The following is a 19,666-nucleotide window of genomic DNA, read 5'->3' as shown; positions in this document are numbered from 1 at the left end:
ACCGTTCAAATCATTTTCCCAAATGAGGGGGGCTAGCTCATTTAGTGCCATTTCTCCCTATTTACATATTTATTTATTTTGAATTTGGGTTGTGTTAGGCTATTTCATTAATGTTGTGTTTTCTAAATTTAGTCAATAGCTTTGGAAACTCGAAATCTTGACTTTAAGGCTATTTTAACATTGAAAAACTATATGATTGATCATCTTGACATCGAGATATGTGAATATGGAAAAATAATAATAATATCTGAAGTCTAAAAAATAGTATATCTTGCAACACATTATGTAGACCGTCTGTTTTTAGTATCTCATTTGTTTATAGATCCACTTGATTTGTACCATTTTTTAAACTTAAAATTTTATAATTAGAGATGAAAATAAATTTTCTTACCGTCTTAAAAAATTTTGACACCAAAATTGCATCTTATAACAAAGTTTGGATGTGCACCTTACTTTGATTGTTTAAGGTTTCGGCCTTATACAACCCTCACCACCTTTACTTTTAATTGTGATTTTTTTGGGGTATTTTCAGGACAATTCAATACCGTTTTTTTTTTTAATATAGCAACTTTTAATAGGGGTATTTTGGGTAATTAATTAAAGACGAAGTAAATTTTTTTGTAGAAACAATAGTTATTAGTTATTGTAGGAAAGGACATTAATGATATTACCCACATAAGTGATGTACACATCTTGAACTAGTGACTTGTTCTTAATAAACTAATAAGTTTCATTGTCACATTTTAAAGTGAAATTTATCAAATTACTAATGAGAGATGATCAATTTAAATATTTAGATTTGATTTTAAAACACCCAAAAAATATATTGTCTTAACTTGGAATAGTTATAAAATAGTATAACATAAAATAGTTTATCTTGTGGGTATTTTGATAATTTTTTATTTCAAAATATATATTTTATATCACGAGATCTAACATCATTTATATAGGTGCGAGATATCCTAAACGTCTACCTTTTATCAAACATAGTGGGAAACATAGAGTACTAACAGATTTATATCTAAAAAATCACCATGAAACACTAATTGATCATTAACAACTCATAAAACTTATAAATATCCCTTGTAACTTTTTAAGAAAAGGATGTAAGATAGATGTAACATTACTCATATAGAGCATCAATTAGTTTATGGCAACAACTAAAATTAATAAATATTATAATTACATTTTGAAAAGGAAAAAGTTTATTAAGGTTGTAGCCTTAAAATGCATAACTAATGTGCACCTAAAACATCCATTGTAAAAAGTTATTTTGAAGTTAGAAAACCTTCAAATTGAATATTGAGATGTATGAATATGAAAAAAAAAAGAAGATATTGAGTTCCAAAATCGTGTATCTTACAATACATTATTTGGACCATCCATTTTTTAAATTTAAAAGTGTTTATAGGTATGCTTGATTTGAACCATTTTTTTAGTGTAGAATTATAATTAGAGATAAAAATAGATTCTCAAACCATCCTAAGAATTTCTGTCACTAAAATTGCATCTTAAGGTATAATTTGGTGGTGAACTTTACCTTGATTGTTTCAAGTTGCAACCTTATGCAAGTCATATTTTTTTAAAAAATAGATGGTCCAGATAACTTGTTACAAGATAGAATATTTTTAAGATTGAAATATTTGTTTTATTAATATCCATACATCTCGAGGTTGAGATAATTAATTGAAAAGTCTTACAACTTCTTAACACTATTTTCTGATGATTTTTGAGATGCAACTTATTTCTAAGTATAAAGTTGCAACCTTAAATATATTTCTCCTTTAAATTATGTGTTTATTATTATTATTTTTTAGTTATCATTTTCTTGTACCACATATGGGAATTATTATTTTCTTGAGCCGCATGAGATTTGATATTTACATGAAAAATACTTTCTGTATATTATTTATTAAACTAATACTGGTTAAAATACGATTACGATAAACTATAATTTTCTATTTACGTAGTGCTCACCTCTTTGTGGGACTTTTTCCCGCCTCTATTTGTTATTTTCTTTCTGCTTGCCCGTGAGTGACACGTCCCGAGTCCCTCTCTCTCTCTCTCTCTCTCTAAAAACCACCCCATCTCTCTAAAAACCTATATATAAAGAGGCCTGCCATTGCTGATCGGATACCTGCAATTTGTCGGACTTTCGAGAAAAGAGTAAGAAACGATAGGCGAACAATGCTTTGAATCAGCAGAACTCATTGTTTCAAACAGTGAATGAGTTTCTCCTTCTGAAAGAGTTGGAGTGAAGGATTTCTCTCTCTACGTATCAATCTGATTGTGTGCTTTGCACTGTTAGATTCAACTTAGTTGCAGTGAAAGGATTTCTCTCTCTACATATCAATCTCCTTGCTCCCTTTTCTGGCCTGATTGTGTGTTTTGAACTGTTAGATTCAACTTAGTTGCATCGAAAGGATTTCTCTCTCTACATATTAATCTCCTTGTGCCCTTCTCTAGCCTGAACTGTTAGTTTAAACTTGAGTGCAGTGAAAGAGTCTCTCTCTACATATCAATCTCCTTGTGCCTTTTTCTCGCCTGAACTGTTAGTTTAAACTTATTTACTCTCTACCTGTGAATCTCATTGCGTGTTTTGAACTGTTATACCCTTTTTGAACAGTTAGTTTAAACTATATATCAATCCCATTTTACCCTTTCTCGCCTGAACGGTCCGAATACTTTGGTTGAGTTGATTTTCAGTCCGAATACCTTGGTTGAGTCGATTTTTTGAACGGTCCGAATACTTTGGTTGAGTTGATTTTCAGTCCGAATACTTTGGTTGAGTCGATTTTCTGAACGCTCTGAATACTTTGGTTGAGTCGATTTTTAGTCCGAACACCTTGGTCGAGTCGATTTTCTGAACACTGGTTTAAACACAATTGAAGAGATTGGATTTCTCTCTCTATGTCGTTGCGCGTCTGAACTGCTAGTTTACTAGTTAGAGGATTTTTCTCTTTAAATATAAATTTCGGTTTGCGTTTCTTAGCCTTAGTTTAAACTTTGAGGCACTGGCCTTGGCTATCAAAGGGTTTTCCTAAATTTGAGAGAGTGAACAATGGCTCAATATGGAATGCAAGAGCCGAGGAAGCTTCGAAAGACATTGTCTTCATCATCAGTGGAAGATGGTGTTGCAGAGCCTGTTGATCCTGCGACATTTGCAAGGAGGTGAATTATAATTAGTTTTTTTTACCAGATATATCTCCTCATTTCTCTCTGTTTTTCCCTTTTATGAAAAATATCTACTGCTATGAATGATATTATTGTTTGATGATGCAGTTATCAAATTGATGCATTTGAGATGGCGAAGAAGCAGAACACGATTGTGTTCTTGGATACTGGCGCTGGAAAAACTCTGATCGCTGTAATGTTGGTGCGTCATTACGCCCATTATTTGCGAAAGCCATCGGATAATGTGGCGATTTTCCTTGTTCCCACTGTTCATTTGGTAAAGCAGGTAGGTGATGGCAACCTCTTAAAGCACATTAATTTGTTCTTGACAATTCTGGGTTTTTGACAAATTCATACATGAAACTAAAATTTCCTTTTCCATTTTTTTCTGAAATTAAACAGCAAGCTGATGTGCTTAAAATGTACACTGACCTTAAAGTCGGTGTATTCTGGGGTGAGATGGGGGTTGATTTGTGGAGTGGGGTGAAATGGAAGGAACAATTGCAGATGTATGAGGTAAATTAACTGCTTCTTTACCAATCATGCTGTCTCTCTCTCTCTCTCTCTCTCTCTCTCTCTCTCCTCCCCCAGGGGTCTTTCTCTCTCTTTCTCTGTATGTTTCTTTATATGGCTAGAATCTAGCCTCGAGGCATCTAAATAACAAGTAAGAAATTCATCACTCTTTGATGTGAAAGAGTTGGTGTGCATGTATTTTTGTAAGTAATATCAATATTTGGACTTGATTACATCTTTTTTAGTGTGTAGTAAAATGTTGCATCTGCTTTTAAGATGGCCAAATAACTCTTTTTGGTGGGTACATCAGGAGCTTCAGGATTTGATTATTGTGAATGGAAATTCGTTGGCTTAAATGCATAGTGTGGCTTAACTGTGCATTTCTTTTACGAGGCTCCCTTATTGCGCTAATCGTTATTTTAGAGACTATGTGAGAGGATACTTCTCATTCTTCTGTTGTGCTGCAACTTTCAGTGTATCAGAGGTTTAGAGCTCATCAGGACTTGTCCATTTTTGTGCAATTCTATTCTATCGATCAATTAATTCCATTTATTCAAGTCATAAAATGTCAGCAAGTGTTGTAGATAGAGACTAATCATGTTGAAATATTGTCCCCAAACAATTCTGTTGATTCCAGTCATTCGCTGCAACAATGCTCTAATTTCCTTTCCATTTGACATAACCATTTTTTGAATCTGGAATTTATTGCACATCATGTCTGTTTAAACTGACATAATTAGATTATCATTTTCCATTTCACATTGGCTTACTTTTTCTTTTCAGTTGCCAGAATTGATAGTGATTTATAGAAGAATATCTGAGACCATACGTTGTGATTAGATTCATTTACTCATTTCACTGATGATTCTTGTAAATTGCCTTGTAGGTGCTTGTGATGACAGCCCAAATTCTGCTGGACAACCTACGTCACTGCTTTTTCAAGCTGGAGATGATTAAATTGCTAATATTTGATGAATGCCACCATGCAAAGGGACGAAGTCCTTATGCTTGTATAATGAAGGTGGGATACTAAGTTTGTCAAGATGCAATGGATATGTGATTATGAGATATTGAGAGTTAACTTGTGGGAATGAGATGTCTTTTTATTTAGGTTGTTTGGTTTCTTCATTGACTCGATTCTTAGTTTTTAAGACATTGTGTGAGGTTGGAATGAGGTTTTCTAAAGAGGTTTCACTTGTCCACAGGAGTTCTATCACAGGGAGTATCCTCTTAATTCAAGAATACCAAGGATATTTGGGATGACTGCTTCTCCGGTTAATTCCAAGGGTATACATTTGGTGTGCAATTTTAGTCATATTTTATTTACCGTTTTCTATGCCACTGATGTTGCACTGCTAAAGAAAGTGCCTTTTTTATGGCCTTTTTAGTTTTTTGTCCTTTCATGATGTCATAATGGATTATTATGTTTCATTATGGTGAGTTGTGTGGCTTTGACAAAGCCTGTATTTGAACTAGAGTCCTGGAGCTAATTATCCATCATCATTGTTTTGCTGTTAAAATTGAATGTGAAATTATGTACTTGTGCCTTACTGGCCACTCTCCTTTATCTGAAGACTTTCTTTCCTTTCTTGTAGGATTGGACTCACAACAAGGTTATGGGAATAAAATCCAAGACCTTGAAACTCTGTTGAATTCAAAGGTTGGATTTTGAAGACGTAACCACTTGCATTAAACTGTCTTGATTTTTGTATTTCAACCCATTTTGTCATATAGTTCTTTGTGGCTTCATTGTTCGTTTAAATTCACTTTCTTTGTATAATGTTTTGTGTGTGTTGAATAATGGTATTTTGCGTGCTAACAACAAGAGAAGTACAGGTTGCTAGGGACCTTGGTTGTTGTGACATTTTGTGTAGAACCTGAGTCACTCAAATCTTATCACTCGGATTATTTGCTTGGTTACCTTTGCTGACCATTGTACTATGAGTTTTGGTTATTTCTATGTTTTAAGTGTATACTATATCATTTTCCCTTTATATGATTGTATTTATTATTTGGGTCATGACAGTTCTCCTGAAACTCTTATCAATCTGTCATATGCATTCCCTAGACCTTGTTGCTGCGTCATAGCTCACCAGCTGTACGATAGCAAGCCTGTTGTTTGGGTTGAATGCAAAGTGCTGGGCTTATATGGGTGTTCGTCTCATGAATGTTAGCAACGTTGAGGAAATTTTAAGTTTATTTTGTTCAGTGATTGCTTGGTTGGGTTCATGCATGATTTTGTGTGGTTGGCTAGCTTAGGACATTGTTGCAGATGTTGCACTTATTGGAATTGTATCACATTGCTCAGATTTAATTCTCCTCCTGATAAGGGGCCCTAACATCTTCTTCATCGCAACTTTAATTTATACCCCAATTTTTTTGATAAAAAGGTTACACCTAATCTTTATTTGCCGATCAGTATACTACTACTTGATGGAGCAGAATGACAGACCAAGATTCATGCAGCCTTATCCCAATTAGTTGGGAAAAGACTTTGATGATGATGATACATGTAGAAATTAAGGGTTGGAGTTGCGTTTGTGATTGTATGGGGGTGAATTGTGAAGATTTGTAAATATTTATCTTGTGATTAGTGTCTCTTGTTATTTTTCTCTCCGGGTATTTCAAGAACTTTGTCCTAGTATATTTGAATACAAGCCTTAACTCTTCATTGTTGATTTGTTGATGCCAATTATGTTACTCTTTGGATAAACCATTTGAGTTGCACTTATTGTTTTTTACTTGTAATTTTTAGGTGTTTACAACAGTGGAGGAATCTGAGTTGGCTGCATATATCCCATCTTCAAATGTTAAGCTCAAACTTTACAATCATGTAGACATTCCATGTTATCTATCTTCATCCATATTTGCCCGCCTGCAGGATTTGAAATTGAAGGTATTTATTTGACTTTTTTTCTTTTTTATGGTCATTACTTGGTTGCTTGTTTTGTAGTTATTTTTTCACTTTTTCATGAAGGTGATTGACCTTTGCATCATTTGATCTTTAAATGGATCCAAATCAAATTGGCAACGCCAGCTTAGCTAGGGACTTTAGAATCTTCTGACCTTGAAGGATGAATTCGAGATTGTGTGGAATTTACAAAATTGGGCATGGAATGAATTTTCCTTGAGGAACCAAATGATTTTTTCATTAAGTTATGTAAATAGGATATAGTGAGAAGCATAGTGAGAAGCATGAATGAGTATTTGATAGCCTCATGATTTGACAAGTGGAATGTGTCCCCCATTCATTTGTTTCTTTGTTAGAAACACGAGTCTTGGACTCTGATGATCAGTTATTGCCAATATTTATTTGAATGGTCTTGCCAGGGATTGACTTGTGATTTCATCCTTTTGAATTTAAGCATTGGATAGTGCCTAATGTTGGTAAAATGCTGTCTAAAAATAACATGTATGGAGCTATGTCGATTGCATGTTTGTTTTGCATATTGTTATTTTTCATGATCCCTTTTGTGATGAGTCAGGTGTGTGACCTTTAAAGTTTTTCTGGTATTCTATACACACATACTTGTGAATTAGAAATTTTATACGTCACTTTCGTTATGTGAACCAGTCGGATTTGATTTTGACATGATGTCAATATGTAGATGCCAAGTTTGGGAGAATGAAACCTTGTCCTGTGTGAAGGTTGGATTTTTTTGTGCTTTTAATATTTTTTAACCTTCCCTACTTGGTTAAAGTTACCTTATCTTGACGTGTCGGACATGTTTAAATTAAACTGTGCTTAAATTAGACTCATTACCTTCTACTGGTAGTCTGGTAATACCACTAGTGTTTTCTATTACTTGGAACATTTAAACTTCATATAATGACACTTTATTTTATGTACAATAGAAGCTTCAACTAGGTGTGGCATCAAGAAATGATAGAATTCAAAATGAATGCATTCGAGGGAACTTAGGTGTGGTTTCAATAGATAATATGATGAGGGAAAGTAGACTTAGGTGGGCAGGCCACGTGTAGTGTAGACCTAATACAACATTGGTTAGGAGGTACGATTTGGTTCAAGTGGAAGCTCTAAAGGGCACAGGGAAGCCCCAAAAGACATGGATGGAATTACTGAGAAAAAATATGGGGCTTTATAGTCTTACTGAGGGTATGGCCTTTGATAAAGTAGTATGGATGAATAAAATTCATATAGCTGACCCTAAATAGTTGGAATACGGCTCCGGTGATGATGGGGAGCTTCAACTAAATAAAGAGAGCATGGATTTTGTTCCAATCTCATGATCTATGGCATAATCTAACATTGGGAGGTGATTAAGAATATCAATTTGTTCTGTAGTCAAAGTAAATGTTGGTCTTCTTTATTTTTCTTATTGATTGTTCGGTCTATATATTGTGTTTAGTCAGTGAATTATCATGACCTTTTTAAGTTTAGTACAAAGTTGTTATGACCAGAGGAGGTCGAAGTGGTGAGGGTGCTAGTTCAGTTGAACTTGTCAAACCGGTCAAAACGTAAACCATAAAAATAAAATTTCCAAAAGTAAATGCTAAAATATAATAGTAATCCCTAATTTAACCTCAACTACTTGGCAATGTTAAAGCTACCCATGCTCATAGTAAGAAGCCAAGGCACATCGTCAAATATTTAAAAGACTCTACCATGAGTCATTGTGAACATACGATAGGGCGCGATTAAATCGTGATGACTGGGATGCAATAGCTACTTGAGGACGTGTACGAGAATAAAAAGGCAATCGCACGGATTTCGCCCCGACCTTGCTTGCCCCTTCCCCAGAAGCCGTACAACCCACCCTTCCTTTGTTGTTGGTGAGAGCCTACTAGACCGATCGCCCTCCTCTCAGCAGTGCCCGAACTTATACCTTACTTACCCCCCGCTCCAAGTAGGCCAAACGCCTCGAACGGAGCAGACTTTAGTTCTTTGCCAGGTCGGGACATTCAATGAGGAGAAAGGGGAGCCAGACGCCTCATGATTTACCATACTCTACATTCACTATAAAGTAAGGGAAGTGCAGTCACTCACTTTTTTAATGGTCTACCCAACAATGGTGGTGAATTATAGTGTGGAACACTAGAAAGTTTTGCCTCCCATGCTCTGGGTCTCATAATTAACAATAGTGGGTGGATATGCCGAATGTGCTTCCAAAAATAAATGGAGTTCATAGGTTTGATGATGGTCCACATATTCATTGCCAATTTTTTATGATAAAGCAACCAGCCATGGCCATGAGTGAGCATTTGGTGACTAAAGCACGCTCAAGCCATGAGAGAGAGATAGAGGAAGAATAATATTTCATTAAAAAATGATAAAAAGACTAGCCATGGTCATGAGTGATCATTTGGTAACTTAAGTGCATTAAAGCCATGAGGGAGAGATAGAGGAAGAATAATATTACATTAAAAAAAAAGCAAAAATATGAGAATATGAGAGAGAGAGAAGAAGGGAACCTCTATAACAAAGAAAGAGAAACTTAAGAAGTTCCATGAATCCCTTCTCAAACAATTGTACCCCTCTCCTTATCCTCAAGCTCTTCCCTCTTTTTTGGCTCCAAGTTTTATTTTTATGTAATCTTTTTTCTAAATTGAACCTTCCCATCTTTTTCTAATCAAATGGGGGTTGAATTGGACTTTACTTGGGGCTTGAAAACTTCGAATGGAATCAGTGTTTGAAACCACTACTCTGGGTGAGTACTCGGGCCATTTCCGATCCGAGTACTCGACTCGAGTAGTGCTGAGTACTCTAGCAGGAAAAACAATAGGTTAAAAATTATAAAAAAAATAGGAAATGTATATTTGAAGTAAAATTAAGCAAAACACATCAAAATGAGGTTAAAAAGTAGTAAAATAATATATTTTAAAAATCAATTTGTGAATGGGGGTATTTTCGAAATAATCCAAAAAAGATGGGACAATGTAAAAATAAGTATTTATGGCCAAAACACATTCCAATCTTTGCCAAAATGATAGAAAACATAAAAAACATATCTATTTTTTTTTTTGAAGAAGTTAACATTGTATTAAAAGTTATGGAGTACACATAGTGATACTAGTGAACACACAAGTAAATCCTTTGAGGAGGGATAAAGTAAACCTCTGTGGTTAGTTGTAGTACAATGGGTACACTTGAAAGACACTAACCATAGGCTTAACATGGATGGATTGGGGTCGTTTTACAAGTGTTTTGGCCTCAAAGAGGCAAGCTAGCATTAAAAGGATAGACCGAAGAGATATGAGGCAAAGACAAGCCGATCGGGAGGTCTTCCAGGCTTATGTAGCAGCTGTGGGTTGCATGTTGGCTTCCTCCTTAGCTAGACGGTCCTCCAATGCGTTTGATTCTTGCCAAATATGCGTCCATGAGATGGGAATATCCCTGTAGATGTGAGAAATCTCATAAAAAGTCGTAGAGAGGTACCATGGGGGGGAGACAAGCCCTGTAGCCCAAGAGACCATATTGCATGCATCCCCTTCCACCAGAAGTGGTTGACTCCACGCAAGATCAAAAAGTTTGATACCAGTGAGCAAGGTGAGAGATTCTGCTAGTTGTGAATTGGCATGAGCTATGTGACTTGAGAATTGTCCCAAGATGTTTCCTAGGTGGTCTCTGAGCACCCCTCTACCCAGAGGGGCCGGGATTTTCGAGCGAGCAGCTGTCAAAGTTGAACTTAATTGCACCCGATGGAGGGGGGACCAGTCCCTAAGGCGTGGGGGTTGAGAGTAGTGAAGCATCAGTAATTGTTGCCAATTGGCAAGGAAAATAGAAGAAGGAAGAGCTTGAAGGCCTTATGATTGATGGTCTACAAAATCATGAGTATGTGGATTTTATGGAACGGGGCAGGATTATCGCAATGGACCCCTCTGAAGAGTCTAGAATTCCTTTCTTTCCATAGAGTTCAAATCGTTGCCTCTGTCGCTGCCTTCCATAAAAGCCTCCCAGGTTTGGCCCACGGGAGGCTGGGAGGCTGTTGCTAAGTTAAAAAGCCCGGGGATGGAAGCCGGTATGACCCAGGTTAGGCCAAAAAGTTTGAGGAGTTTGGTCCACTGGTAAAGAGCAACATCGCAGTGGATAAACAGGTGGGAGTGGGTCTCTTCTTCTTTATAGCAGAGAACGCAACGATTTGGTAAAGCGAAGCCTCTTCGCCTGAGTTGGTCAACCGTTAACGCTTTTCCTCCACAAGCGATCCAGTTAAATGCTTGCACTTTTGGTGTGCTATTGATGACCATACCTTGAACGTTACCTGGGGGGGAGAGCGGTGAAATGGTAGCAAGCTCCTGTAGAAAGAGGCCACTGAGAACGAGTCTGATGGCTCTGGCTTCCATATGATCCCATTCGGCCCTGACAGTGGGAAGAAGTAGTCATTGAGCAAGGCCGAGAGGTAAATGAAATCCAGCATTTTGGCAGCAGAAAGAGACCTTCTGAAAGAAGGATTCCATACTCTTCTTATACCTATCAGCTGTAGCTCTTCTGAGATCCAGGCTAGCGGGTTAGTGGTGAGTGAATACAAGGAAGGAAAGCGATCCCTGAGAGGGGAGTGGCCCATCCAGAGGTCGGACCAAAATCGAATCTTGCTGCCTAACCTCGGGAGGAATCTGATGTATAGTTTGAAGGTGGACAACACCAACAAGAATGATTTCCAGGCTCCCGAGGGTCTACTGTGGGGCCTCCCATCCGGTAGCCAGATTTCAGGGGCAATTCTATATTTATGTCGGAGCACTTGTGACCAAAGCTGATTAGGGGAGTTCGCCAAGCGCCACCACCATTTACCTAGGAGAGCCATATTTTGCTTTCGCAGGGAGCGAATCCTTAGTCCGCCTCGAGTCTTCGGTCGGCAGACGTTTCCCAAGAAACGAGGTGGAAAACATAGAAAACATATCACAAATAAATTCCTTATTTTTTGGGATTTTTATGATTTTTTTAATTCCTTTTAATATCCTCGATGGGACACGTAACTCGGGGAAACTTGGGTTGCGAGCCTGAGTACTCGGCTTAACATCATTGGTTTAGTGTGGATGCCTATATCTTTGTATATAGCTGTATGTTGTCTTGCATTGTTTAAAAATCTTACTCTTCCATTTTTTTGTTTTTGTTTTATACTGTACTTGCTGATTGTTTTGTTATTGTTCTATTTCCTCATTGATAGCATACTTGCGATTTGGATGGGGTTCCTGCTAATGGAAATGTCAATGATAGTGTAAGGCGAAAGATAGCGAGGCTCCATGACACCTTTCTTTTCTGCATACAAGAATTGGGTGTTTGGTTGGCAGCGAAGGTGTAGTTTATTTCTGATCATGATCTCTTGATATGCTCCTTATATGTTTTAAGTGCCAAGGAAGTGGAACTGATGATTTTTGTTTTGAATGGCAGGCTGCAGAGTCTTTGTCAACCAATGAAACTGAAATTTTCCTTTTTGATTGGATGAACGATGAAGTCAACAAGAACACCGTGAGAAGTTTCAGCCAGGATGTTCTGGAGATGCTATCGGAATATATCCCAACCGGTAATTGTATTTCAACTATTCCTCTACTTGGCTGTCTTTGATATTTCTGTGACTCCAAGTGAAGCCTGTGGATAATTTTGAAGCAGAATTTGTTGTGTTGGATGGCCTACTTTCTTCTGATGTGAGTCTTCCCTTCAGTCTTTGTGTACAGCTTGTCAAAATAAAGTGTTTAACCTCTTTATTTTGTTGGTTTCTTTTATTTTATCTTGCAACAGTGGATGATGCTTTGGTGGTTTATGTTCAATTGTTATCGTAGGTGGTTTGACCTTGAATTATGTGAAGAGATTTCTTTGTTAATGTGGACCTTGTTTTCAGCACTAAGAAAAAAAACATCTACCTTTTTATAGTATTATTTGTGTAGGTGAATTATGGCATATCGGCAGTAATCTCAAAGCTGATTTAGATGCTGGACTTTTGAGTGGAAAGGTCCATTGCCTCATTCAATCACTTATGGAATACAGGTTTGTACTGAACTACTCTCTTTTTTATTTATTTATTGTGCTCTTTTTGTTGTTGGTTTCATCACAAATACTCTTTTTTTTATTGTTGCAATCGTCTATCTGTGAGTCGGTATCTGGAATCTAAGATCCTTGTATCTTCTTGGTTGTGGATCATGAAATACTCTATGGTCTATGGTGGGGAAAAAGTTAATATTGTTTGAAACCAGTGAATAAAAATCATTTTCAACTTGGAAAGACTCGCAAAGTCAACTAGACTTGGACAGGTTGAGTTATAAAAAATAAAATTCAGGTATACCCTATGCACACACACATGCACACACAGCCTCTCACTTATATGCTATTCCCAAGGTGGCCGTGCAGTTCTAGAACTTGGTCTATGACCAGGGTTCGAATCCCAGCGTGGACACTTTGTTTTCTACGCTCTTCAAAGAATGTCCTAAAAACTTGTATGTGTTTTATGGAGTTTAACTGTTTGAATTGGTTATTCAATCTGGGTTCAGTAGGGACTGAGTTGATCGCTCTGTCTGTGTTTTTAAATACTATTAAAAATGAAGCTGTTTTCTTTTGTTGGTAAATTCTGCAGCTTGGATCATTTTGAATGAAAATTTTGCTCTTGCTATGCTTGGTACCCTAAATGTGCATGTTTACATGTTATGGGAGATCCATATTATAGTCTTTGAAGTTCTCTTTGGATATTTTGGTATTGATGTATATAAGCACTCCATTGTTTTACCTATTTTCTCTTCCTTAGTGGTGTTTCACATTGTGTTAGTAGTTGGGAGGCATGGAGTATTATGGGGCCCGTGTTGCTTTATAAGTCTCAGTTGAATAGTCAACCTGGTGCTTCATTTCTTTTATGCTCATACATCAACCTTGCAAGTTTTCCAATTTTATTTAAAACTCACTTAAATCAACTCAGACAAATTCTTCCGCAACTTGATTTTTCTAAGCATACTTGATCCTCGTATTTTAAGTTGGTTGAGTTTTCCATCAACTCGATTTTTTTTATTTTTTTTTTAAGTTCTTAGGTGGAATTGATACTTGAAAATTTATTAGTCCAAATTTTTGAAGCCTTCAATTCATTCATGTTCAAATATGTTGATCCTTAGAATTAATTATAAGCTTATTGTAATTCCATTGTATTTGAGTGACTTAGGCCCCATTGGATTGACCAAATTTTCGTAATAGGGCATTTTCCCCCTCTACCCATTTAGGAAAATGGCACACCCTAGTCAGCTCCTATATTTATGGGTGACGGGCTTTCGGAACCCCGCTTATCAAAGGATGTCGTCAAAATGCTCATTGCCCTTAAACAAATGTTTTCTTTGTTGACAAATTACCATTTATTCAATAGACATTTTGAGCTGTCCAAATGGGGCCTCAGTGTGCATAGTTCTGGATTGGCTGGATCATGATCCTCCTACTTAATACAATGGTATGATCTGAAATATCATATGAGAGATGTGGACTTGTGATGCATTCATTCAAACATGAGGCCTTCTGGAAGATTTGTTTGTCCTTTGGAGGTTTAAAAGGACTGGATAATTGGAATCTCAATGGTCTTTAGAGGGTTTGTGATGTGGCAGATGGACCCATTAAATGACCATTACATAAAACATAGATTTGGGCCATGTTGCTTTCTTACTCTGGTAGATAGAAGAAACATTTGGGGTTGAGTTCTCATAATCAATATTATGGGACTTGCAATATGATATACAGAGTCGGGTTCTAGGGCATGAAAATCCTTGAGCGTTTTGATTTCTGAAGTTTGGAAAGATGAGCACTGATATTACAGGTATTGTGCACAATGACATGGTGCACCTCTCAAGAAAACACAAATGACATTGATACAACTCCTAGGGTCATGGGAGGTATTGCGCACAATGACATGGTGCACCTCTCAAGAAAACGCCAATGACATTGATACAACTCCAAGGGTCATGGGTATGGGCTCTAGGAAAAAGTGGTCAGGCAGGTGCCACAGCGTGACATCTAGTTCCATTTATTTAGAAAAAAAAAAAAAAAAAACTAGGAAGGTTTTGGATACCAAGATGAAGCTTAACTACCCCTTTTCAAACCTTGAAAAAAATGGAGGAGAAAACTTGCTAGTCCAATTTCATCAGAACTTTCTGTCCCGAATTGCTGTCTTTCCTCACCAAAACCACCACGGAAACAAGGTGGTTTTCTGTTAGAGGATCTCTTGTTGGTTGATTTCTTTATCGCATCTCAGATCTGACCTCTTGTGGGTTAATCTCCAACCATCTATAAGCATTTTGCAGCTGTTTAATTCCCAAATCTGAGTTTTGATCACAAATCAAGCTTTTTTTTTTTTTGGTGCTCACATCGATTAGACATGGCTTCTAAGAAGGGAAAGTGTCTTGATTGTAAAACTTGACGGGAAAAACTATCATGATTAGTGCTTTCATTTGCAGTTTTGGGTTTAAGGAAAGGGTTAGTGGGGGTCTGTTGATGAAACTGATTCACAACCTACTCCATCCAACCTCAGAAACCAACAATGGAAGGCAAACACTGCTTAGATTGTCTCATGGATCCTAAGTTCTATGGACACAACATCTAAAGGTCAATGAGAGGGTTTTGCACTGCAAAAGAAATGTGGGAATATCTGGGGAAGGTTTATAGAGAGGGAAGGTCAATTGAGTATGATATGTTACTTATAGAGAGGGGAGGAAGATTACCGAGGAAATTGTGTTGCATTTATGAACTAGTGGAAGGAATATGAATCTATGAGCAGTGTAGGAAAAATCGGGGTGTTCAAATTCTAACTGCCCGGTTCCGGTTTCAGTCAGTTATGGTGAATCAGCCGGGTATTTTAAAAATAATTCAAAACAATTATATAGAATCCCAAAAAATAAGGGATTGTGTTTGTAATGATTTTTTAATGTTTTTCATCATTTTGGCAAAGATTGAAAATTGTTTTGGCCATTAATACTTATTCGAAAAATTTTATATAAGGTTGCAACTTTAAAATGTAGAATTAAGGATGCACCTCAAAAATCCATCGAAAAAGGTTGTTTGAATGTTGAAAACCCCTCTAATTGATTATGTCTACGTCAAGATGTATGAATATTAAAAAAAAGGAAAGATTTTTAGTTCCAAAAATAGTGCATCTTGCAACACGTTAGCTAGACTGTCCATTCAGATTTTCATATGTTTATAGATCTACTTGATTTTAATCATTTTTGGAGTTTAAAATTTTATAATTAGATACGAAAATAGATTTTCAGATAATCCTAAGAACTTTTTACACCAAAATTACATGTTATGATAAAATATGGAGGTGCGCCTTAATTGGATTGTTTAAGCTTGCAACCTTATAGAAACCACACCCATACTTATTTTTACATTTTCCCATCTTTTTTAGAAAATTTCAAAAATACCTTTAGGCGCAAATCGATTATTTAAAATCCATTTTTTTCATTGATTTTGAACTTCATTTGGATGTGCTTTGTTTAATCATGCTTTAAATATACTTTTCATATTTTATTAGATTTTTTCTATTTTTGTTTTTTTTAAACACTTTTTTGACCGCCTAGGGCTTGTTCGGTTAGGCTGGTTAAATTGGCCGGTTTACCGGTTAGTACCGAGTAACTGCTTCCTGTCCCATGTCCGGTTAACCGTTCCGGTTCGATTTTTCCTACACTGTCTATGAGTATGGAGGCTATAACACTTGTTGCATTGAAAGTTTGAAGTAGATAAATAATGAAAGGAAGATGATGCAGTTTATGAAGAAATTACGCCCAGAATATGAGATCATTCGAGCTAATATCTTGAATTCTGAAACACTACTATCATGGATGTTATTCTTAGTCAGTTACTTCGTGAGGAGATTAGAATTAAAGCACATGCCACCATTGAAAGGAAGAGGGATATAAAATTTGTCTTTGTTGCCCAACGAACTAGAGGAAAGCCATTATAAAAGAGCCAATCTTCATTGAAATGTTATGAACAATCTTCAAGAAGGCGGAGGCAGCCGCCTAGGTGGTGGGGGGTCTAGGCTGCTAAGGCGGCCTAGGCGGGCACCCAAACGCAAAGGCGGATACTGTTTTTTATTTATTTATTTGTTGTTGGATCCCCCAGACGTCCCCCCATTTATTGTATATATTATATAATAATAATTACACATTAATACTATTTTTTGGTTTACCAATAAATTAATAATTAATATTACATGCAAAAAGCATTTTCATAGTTATTATTTTTGGGTTCCCAATAGATTAATTACTATTAGATGGAAAATTCATTTTTGATAAATTAGTAATTACGTATTTTTTTGGTTTCTCAATAAATTAATAATTAATGCTACATGCAAAAAGAATTTTTCATAGTTATTATTTTTGGGTTCCCAATAAATTAATTAGTATCATATGCAAAGGCATTTTCGATAAATTAGTAATTACGAATTAATATTATTTTTTTGGTTTTCCAATAAATTAATATATGTAAAAAGCATTTTTGTAGTTATTATTTTTTGGTTCCCAATGAATTAATTACTATCACATGCCAAAGGCATTTTCGATAAATTAGTAATTACGAATTAATATTATTTTTTTGGTTTTCCAATAAATTAATATATGTAAAAAGCATTTTTGTAGTTATTATTTTTGGCCAATGAATTAATTACTATTACATGCCAAAGGCATTTTCGATAAATTAGTAATTACAAATTAATAATATTTTTTTGATTTCCCAATAAATTAATAATTAGTGCTACATGTAAAAAGCATTTTCGTGGTTATTATTTTGGGGTTCCCAATAAATTAATTATTATCTCATGCAAAAGGCATTTTTTGATAAATTAATAATTATGAATCAATATTATTTTTTTGATTTTCCAATAAATTAATAATTGATGCTACATGCAAAAAGTGTTTTCGATAAATTAATAATTATGAATTAATACTATCTTTTGGTTTGTCAATAAATTAATAATTATTGTTACATGAAAATTACGAATTAATTATGATATTTTCAAGACGGTGCCTTGGGCGCCTAGCTTTTTACGCCTAATATAGTCCGCGTTGACCACGTCTAGGCGTTGTTTGAAAAATTCCGTTGAGGGGTCCGGGCAGCCGACTTTTTGTTCGTTGGTTATGAATGTAAAGATTATGGCCATACCGCATCCCATTGTAAGAAGAAATAGTTTTATGTTTATTGTAAACATCCTGGATGCATTATTGTTTGTCGCGACCATGTTAGATCTGAGGAAACTACTTAAAAGGCATCCTGAGACTTGATTATCTAAATGCAAATAAACTAGATGCTTTATTTTCTTCGAGTTCTTTGACTAATAAAGTGCGTGTTTTAAATTCTGTCATTAAATCTTATATTAGTTATTCATTGATAGAAGTGCTAGTTTGACCTTTCCTACTTGAGTAGATACTGCGACTACATCTTTTTAGTCTTATTCATAATGATGTGTGAGGGCCTACTTCGACTTTATCTAGAATGGGTGCAAGTATTTTGTTTTGTTTAATATGATTATATACGTTATACCTGAACATGCTTTATGCACCATAAATCTTAAGTGTTCTCGCATTGCGAAAGTGATTTCCTATAATTTTTGAAAGCTCACGGGGATCCAATGGCAGAAAATTTGCCCCAATACTCTAGAGCAAAAAGGCATAGCTGAGAAAAAAAATTGTCATATTCTAGATGTTGTTAGGACCCTCATGCATGACTCTCATATTCTTCATAGGACCCTCATGCATGACTCCCATATTCTTCATACTTTTTGGGCCGAAGCTGCATCCACGGTTGTTTATCTCATAAATTGTCTCCTATCTCGATTTTGCATAACGAATCTCCATAATGTCCATTATTTCATGTTCATCTGATTATTCTCTTTTACATGTCTTTGGATTTGTTTATTTTGTTCATCTTCTTGCACGACAATGCAATTTTTTGTTCAATTAACCACTTGTGTCTTTGTGGGTTATTGCGTTGATCAAAAGGGATTTCTCTGTTATGTTCGAGCAACTCTTCATCTTTGTGTCTCACCATGTATTTTTAGAAAGCTTATTTTTTATTCTTCTTCTATAGCTAAATCCACGGGCTCCTCTGCTTCTTTCTTACGAGATTTCTCGGCTTCCCCCATCTCTCCACTTGTTTTTTCAAATTCGCTTAATGTTTCTTCCAGTTCCACTAGTAAACTGCCACAATTTTTGGTGTATCAGCAATAGGCAAACAAAAATAATGCTCACCTCCTTTGGCTCACCAATTAGAGCATGGTTAGTCTTCTACCCTACCTATAAGTGATTCTCTTCACCTTCCCGTTTCTCCTAACCCTGCTTCTTTGGTAACTCTACCCAATTACGATGTCCCAAATGTATAATTGATCCTCCTGACTGATATGGTTTTTCTCTTGATGATTTTGGTTTTTCATTGCACCTTGGATCTTTGTTTACTTTTCATGATACCATCGATATTCCTTTCAAACACTTTGTTTACTTTCTATATTATTACTTGCCTCCTTGAATCAATTGATATTCCTTTTGCTTATTAATAAGCCTCTACAATACTATATTAGAAGGAGGTCATGGATGAAACGATAAGTGCCTTGTTGGAGAATGATAATAGGATATCGTGCCTTGCCCTATTGACGCTTCTATCATTGGCAGTAAATGGGTTTTCTTTGTGAAGCTTAAACGCGATGGAGGGATGGAGCGATATAAAGCACAGCTAGTTTCTCAAGGCTACAAGGAGTATGGCATAGACTATGAAGAAACATTTTGTATTGGCAGCTAAAATGACCGTGGTGTGTATAGTGATTGCCCCTTCAGCTATTCCCTAATGGACTATCTCTTAGATGGATGTGAATAATGTGTTTCTTAATGGACTTTTGAAAGAGATAATATATATGCGACCTCCTCCTAGGTTTTATCATGACAAGCCTATGGTTTATCATTTGATGAAATCCTTGTATGTCTTGAAAGAAGATCCACAAACATGGTTTCAATGATTTCGATAGATCCTTCTGGGTGTTGGATTTCTCCAAAGCTCTCACGACTATTTTCTATT

General features: G+C 36.0%; 1 protein-coding gene across 10 annotated transcripts in view; it reads left to right on the top strand.

The window, feature by feature from the left end:
- The first annotated feature begins 2,135 nt into the window (after positions 1-2,135).
- The window catches only part of DCL2 (dicer-like 2), a 36,817-nt gene continuing 19,286 nt past the window's right edge, over positions 2,136-19,666 (top strand). For 6 of the 10 annotated variants that reach the window (XR_016057968.1, XR_016057967.1, XM_088869970.1 and 3 more), the window contains exons 1-10: positions 2,136-3,171; positions 3,283-3,460; positions 3,577-3,690; positions 4,574-4,708; positions 4,893-4,974; positions 5,283-5,347; positions 6,443-6,583; positions 11,811-11,939; positions 12,035-12,167; positions 12,529-12,628. Coding sequence is in view for 7 of the 10 variants with exons in the window: in XM_088869970.1 (XP_088726096.1) it covers positions 3,062-3,171; positions 3,283-3,460; positions 3,577-3,690; positions 4,574-4,708; positions 4,893-4,974; positions 5,283-5,347; positions 6,443-6,583; positions 11,811-11,939; positions 12,035-12,167; positions 12,529-12,628 (1,187 nt within the window). In the remaining 3 variants the exon portion in view is untranslated. Of the gene's footprint in view, positions 3,172-3,282; positions 3,461-3,576; positions 3,691-4,573; positions 4,709-4,892; positions 4,975-5,282; positions 5,348-6,442; positions 6,584-11,810; positions 11,940-12,034; positions 12,168-12,253; positions 12,289-12,514; positions 12,629-19,288; positions 19,404-19,666 lie in introns of those variants that run through there. The other 4 variants (XM_088869973.1, XM_088869971.1, XM_088869972.1 and 1 more) reach the window with 4 other exon arrangements.

This window comes from Amborella trichopoda, chromosome 6 (genome assembly GCF_054954075.1).
Source record: "Amborella trichopoda isolate Santa Cruz 75 chromosome 6, AtrichopodaSantaCruz75HAP2 v2.0, whole genome shotgun sequence".
In the NCBI taxonomy this organism is placed as follows: Eukaryota; Viridiplantae; Streptophyta; class Magnoliopsida; order Amborellales; family Amborellaceae; genus Amborella; species Amborella trichopoda.
This window is presented reverse-complemented; position numbering and strand designations above follow the sequence as displayed.